Raw genomic sequence first — 5,854 nt, forward strand, 5'->3', positions numbered from 1 at the left:
ACCTGCGGCGAAATTAACCAAGGAGAGGTATGGATCAGTTCGGACTGTTTATGTGATTTGTGATCGAGATCAAGGAATTTTAGTTGATTTTCAGCGGTGGATGATTGAGAATCATGGGGTGAAGGAGGTGAAGGAACTTGAGGGATCAGATCATATGCCAATGTTCTGCATGCCAAAAAAGCTCTGTGATTGTTTTATGGACATCATTGCCGACAAGTAGTTTACTATTTCCAAGCATGATGGAGTAGTCATCAGTCAACTACCTCTTCCTTTACTCTCTCTCTTTGAAATTTAATATATAATTCCCCTTCATTATACTCGCTACTAATAGGGACTTTTCTCCATTAAACATATCACTATCAGTTGCAAGTATTTCGAACGGAGGTAATAGAGTATTTCATTTTGATATGTATGAGCTTGTCATATAATAAATAAAATATTATGATATTCAAATATATAGAATAAATTGTGATTACAACGTTAAACTTAAGACCTTTTGCGAATTATAAACACAATATTTTTTGCGAGTTACCACTACTCAAGTACCTAAGTCAACATCATCGAGGCATGTCACTAGATTCCGGCTAATTAACCCCCAATACAAAGATCATTGACCATCTATTATTATAACTAGTGTATAAGTTCGTGTAATGCACGGTTTTTTAGCATCTATCTATATAAACATATGATATTAAGAATAACAAAGTCTGAGATATTACGCAGTACAAATACTCAATTTTGATAATTATATGTATAAATTAATTATGTAATTTTAGAAATTGTCAATAATATATAATGTAGTGTATTATATTCTCTAATTTACTCAATTTAACTATAGATAAATACTGGTCAAAGATACTTTAATGATAGAGATATCGGTCAAAATAAAATATCATGTCATTTTTTTTTTGCCAATAAATAAGTTCCATTTGGGAAAGTCTCTATATATAGTTGTGACAATTGGAATTTTTCTAACTTTTTAGTATAATTTATAATCTCTAATTTACTCAATTTAACTTATAAATAAATGTTAGTAAAAGATATTTTAATGAGAGAGATATTGGTTAAATATAAATGTCATTTCATTTATCTTTAACTAATAAATGATTTCCATTTGACATACTCTATATAGCTATGACAATTGGAATTTTCCAAACCTTTTAATATAATGCGTGATTAACTTTTTAATTTTTTTGATTTTATTATAAAAAATACCTCACACAAACCACCCCACCCTCCCAGCACCTTTTACACCATCTACCCCTCCCCATTCACAACCTCCCTTGAAACCCCCTATCTATAAGTCTTCCCTACAACTCAACCCCTCCCCTACAACCCCTTCCCTACAATCCTTCCTTGCAAACCACCCCCTTTCCCTGATTTCGAAAAGCTGAAAGTTATAGTTATTTGATTTCGGAAAAATTAAACAAATCAAACTAAACTTTGAATTTTTAAGAACTCTCACTAATTGGTTTTTATTTTTATTTTCAAAAGCTCTCAAGTCCCCTTCAATTCCTTCAAACCCATTCAAATTCCTTTATTTAGTTCAAGTCCATAGCTTTATTATTGTATTTCTAGTTCATATAAAAAGAAAGAGACAAAAACTTATTTGATGTTTGAGTCCTCATCTGGTTACAGGTTATTTGATTTCAAATTGATCGATGAAATCGAGAAGAGCACTAAAGTTTCTCATTGGTTTTATATGTTTTACACTCGATTTACCTTGCTCTTGCCCCCGCAGTGTTTTAAGGTCATTTCAGGTACTTTCGGGGATTTCGAGGTGAAATGGATCGAGGTCGAGGCTTAGACATCATAATAGAAGAAAAGACACGAATATCAAGGCATTTTCAAGCACTCCAAGTAATCCCCGAGAGCCGTGCATAGTTCCAAGACCTTTCGACACTTCGAGGATATGCTTCGAAGAAGATTTAAACCCATTTGACCACCCATTCGGTCGAACAGGAGCTGGCTCAGGCGAATGGGCTGAAGACTTCAAAGGAAATAGCTCAAAACCTATTAGAAATGGTAAATGATGCTGGATTCGGTCGAATGCTGCTGGATTCGAGCGAATGGATTATAGCTTCGGGCGAATGGCTTCAAAAACTCTATCAAAATGTGCCTGGACTTGCTGGAAACCCCAAATGGAGCCCCATTCGGGCGAATGCACCTTCAATTTGGCCAAATTCAAGCCTCAGACTGCGCGACTTCTTTTCTTCGCAAACCAAACTCCCAAGGCTTTTAAGGCATTTTACTCCTTTTGTTTCTTAGCTTATAAATACTCCTCATCTCTGTAAAAGGGGGATGCCTAGTTTGAGTGCCTTAGTGCCTCATTTTAGAGCATCAAACCCTTTAATGCTTTCTCTAGTTTTTTCTCTAATATAGATTTGTAGTTCTTCATTTATGCTTTCATCTACTTTCATGTCACTTCATTTATGTAAGTTTATTTCTTTAATGCTTTGATGTCTTTATTGCTTTCCTCTATTGCTTATTTCTATTGCTTTTCTTTAGTGCTTTCATTTAATGCTTTCTTAGTTTAGATTTAATGCTTTCATGTTCTTCAATTCCTTTAATGCTTTCTTTGTTCATTGCTTTTGTCTCTAGTATGTTAGAGTAGTTTCCTTAGGGGTTTTAGGTTAGAGAAACCCTAGGTTTGGTCTTGTCTTCAATGTTTTGGATTAGGGTTGAGGTTGGTGATGGTTGTTGATAGATATCCGATTCGAATCTTGTCCTCCCACTCCTAGAGAGACATAGGGCGATTATAGGTTGTTCGCGTGGCTTATAGGGTTACCAACTTCCTCTCAATACCTAGAGTGTCTTGATTGATTATCGCTCCAACTCCCTTGACCTAGCTTATCTTTATTTCTAATAGACCATCCTAGGGTGGACATAGTCTACTCCCTGCTTGTCTTTCATTGTTGAGTTTCGCTTTTTATTCTTGTTATTAGTTAACTTTACCCACCAACCAACATTTCATATAACCTTCCCACACCAAGTCTTTATTCTAGCATCCCTTGTCCTTGTGGTTCGACCCCCGACGTACCATTACACTTATTGTAGTAGTATCCGGGTGATTATAAATATTTTTTGCATAGCCAATGCTTTTAGTATTGACGACGTGCTAGAAATCGGTTATCAATTACAATTGGTAAGAACACTTGCATCATTACATGGCAATCGTGAGATTTCATGCTTCCCAACTTTAGCTCACCATTTAGGGTCACAAATCTCTTCATGTTGGATAAGCACTTAGACGGAACCTTAATGCCATACAAAGACTCACAAAATGTCTGGTTCTCTGCTTTGGAAAATGTGTAGCAAGCTGGAGGCAAATAAACTTTGTCATTACTCATCTTCTTCTTACCGCCCTTTCCCTTGTTACTGCCACCAACTTCATCAGCTCTATTTCTTTTCTTACTCACCTTAACATATGCCCACAACTCCGGACAAAGACCCTTACATTCAAACCAATCTCGCACGGTCCTAACATCCTTTGTCTTACCTGGAATGTTCATGAGAGTCCCGAGTATGTATCGCATACATTTTTCTCTATATGCATAACGTCAAGACAATGCCTAACCTGTAGATCTCTCCAATATGGAAGCTTCCAAAAGATTGATTCTTTTTTCCATAATCGGTCTTGACCCCCTTTCACTTGCCCTGTTTTACCAAATACAGTCTCAACTCCCTTAACCGATTCATGAACCTCATAACCGGTCAACGGTTGACGAGCTACACGGTCCTCAGCCTCCCCATTGAACATCTTCTTCTTCTTACGATATTGGTGATCTCGTGGGAGGAACTTTCGATGGTGCATGAATACGTGTTTGCACTTAGGAATCCACATGGATTTTATGTCATCGATACATATAGGCATGCTTTCATTAACGGTGCATAAAAGCATTGCACGCAACGTGAATTCCTCATTAGCATATGCATCAAACACGGAAATGCTTCATCCCACATCTTTCTCAAATCCTCAACGAGAGGTGCAAGATATACATCTATGTCATTGCCAGGTTGTTTAGGACCAGAGATAAGAAGCGAAAGCATAATGTACTTACGCTTCATACACAACCAAGGTGGCAAATTATAGATAACTAATTGTACCGGCCAAGTATTATGTTGAGAACTAAGATTGCCGAATGGGTTTATTCCATCCGTACACAATCCGAGCCTTAAATTACGAACCTCATCCCCAAAAGTCTTATGCAACCTATCAATACTCTTTCACTCCGGAGAATCAAATGGATGTGTGAGCAAGTGACCTTTCTTCACCCTATCTGCATGCCACCTCAAATTTAATGCATCTTTCTTTATAGAAAACAAGCGCTTGAATCTAGGTATTATTGAAAGATACCACAATACCTTAGCCGGGGGCCCTTTAGCATCCTGAGCCCCTTTATGCTTGTAGCGTGATAACCCACACCTAGGACACTCTTCTAAGTTCTCGTTTTCATTCCGATACAATACACAATCATTCGGACACGCATGAATCTTCTGGTACTCTAAGCCGAAAGAACACATGAACTTTTTGGCATAATTTGTTGACTTTGGCTTAATGTTGAAAATTGTCAATACTGCTGTTAGTTTGGTGAACTTTATACATCCAGGGTACAAAGGCCTTTGAGAAGCCTCTGTCAACAAGTCAAAAACATGAGGACGTTTTCCGAACTCATCCTCGACTCCCTCCATCATCTCATTAACACGATCCACATCCTCATCGACATTCTCTTCATCTGTCTCATACCCATCAACACGATCTACTACATCCTCATTGACATCGGCCACATTATTGACATCCTCAACAACACTTTTCTGTTTCTAAACTCCCTCCTCACCATGCCAAACCCAAACATGATATTGAGGCCTAAACCCACGTCGAAGTATGTGCTCCGTAAGGATATGAAAACTATCTACCTTTGATAAATTGCCACAAGTGACACATGGGCAATTAAAAACAAACTCCCCCCGTCCTAACTTGATGTTCAACCGCAATACTACAAAATTCTAATACACCATCTATAAATTCTGACGATTCAATGCTTCCATACATCCAAGAACGATCTTTTGTCATGCTAATTTCAAACAAAATTAATACACATAAATGAAAATATATACTCAACCCCAATTAACTAACTAAGTTATAATCACACATTTAACCCTAATTAACCATAATAATATTATGTATATTCTAATAACAAAATTTATTCTAATAATAACCACATTCATTCAACCCTAATTAATCATAATAATATTATGTATATTCTAATGAACAAACTAATTAGATAAACTAGGTAAAATGTAAAACTTCTAAACAACAACCACATTCATAAATAAAATCACATTCTTAAATAAAATCAATATTTATAATTACAAACACAAACATATCAAAAATATAACTTAGAACAAATACACTAAGAATATACAAGTCAAAAACACAAACATTTCAATTCTTATATTCGTGCATTTGTATTGACCATAATTAGAATAAATTAAAAGAAATTACAATGAGAAATTACTTTAAAAAAATTCAGCCCTAATTCGTGCGTTTGGTTTGAGCAAATTTTAAAAAAATGCGTATTCACGGGTTTTTCATGGGTTTAGAGAAGAGTGAATACAACAGTAATGAAGACTAATGCGCATTCACGAAGACTATAGAGGCGCGTAATTTTTAAAAAAATACACTTATTTACTGCGGGCATGCGAAAACCGCAGCATATACCACCTTATTTGCCGCGGGCATTCTAAAACCGCAGCATATAATCACTAACCGCAGCATATAATCACTTATTTGCTGCGGGCTTTACTTCAACCGCAGCTTTTGATATATTTTTTTTTTCATTTTTTTTGCTAT

The 5,854-nt window shown here is 36.1% G+C and overlaps 1 protein-coding gene across 1 annotated transcript in view; it reads left to right on the forward strand.

Moving 5' to 3' along the window:
- The window catches only part of LOC130807803 (salicylic acid-binding protein 2-like), a 1,744-nt gene extending 1,257 nt beyond the window's left edge, over window positions 1-487 (forward strand). The window contains exon 2 of the mRNA XM_057673145.1: window positions 1-487. This exon is cut by the window's left edge and continues 62 nt beyond it. Coding sequence (XP_057529128.1) covers window positions 1-220 — 220 coding nt within the window. The 3' untranslated portion in view covers window positions 221-487.
- The last annotated feature ends 5,367 nt before the right edge of the window (window positions 488-5,854 follow it).

This window comes from Amaranthus tricolor, chromosome 3 (genome assembly GCF_026212465.1).
Source record: "Amaranthus tricolor cultivar Red isolate AtriRed21 chromosome 3, ASM2621246v1, whole genome shotgun sequence".
NCBI classification, from domain to species: Eukaryota; Viridiplantae; Streptophyta; class Magnoliopsida; order Caryophyllales; family Amaranthaceae; genus Amaranthus; species Amaranthus tricolor.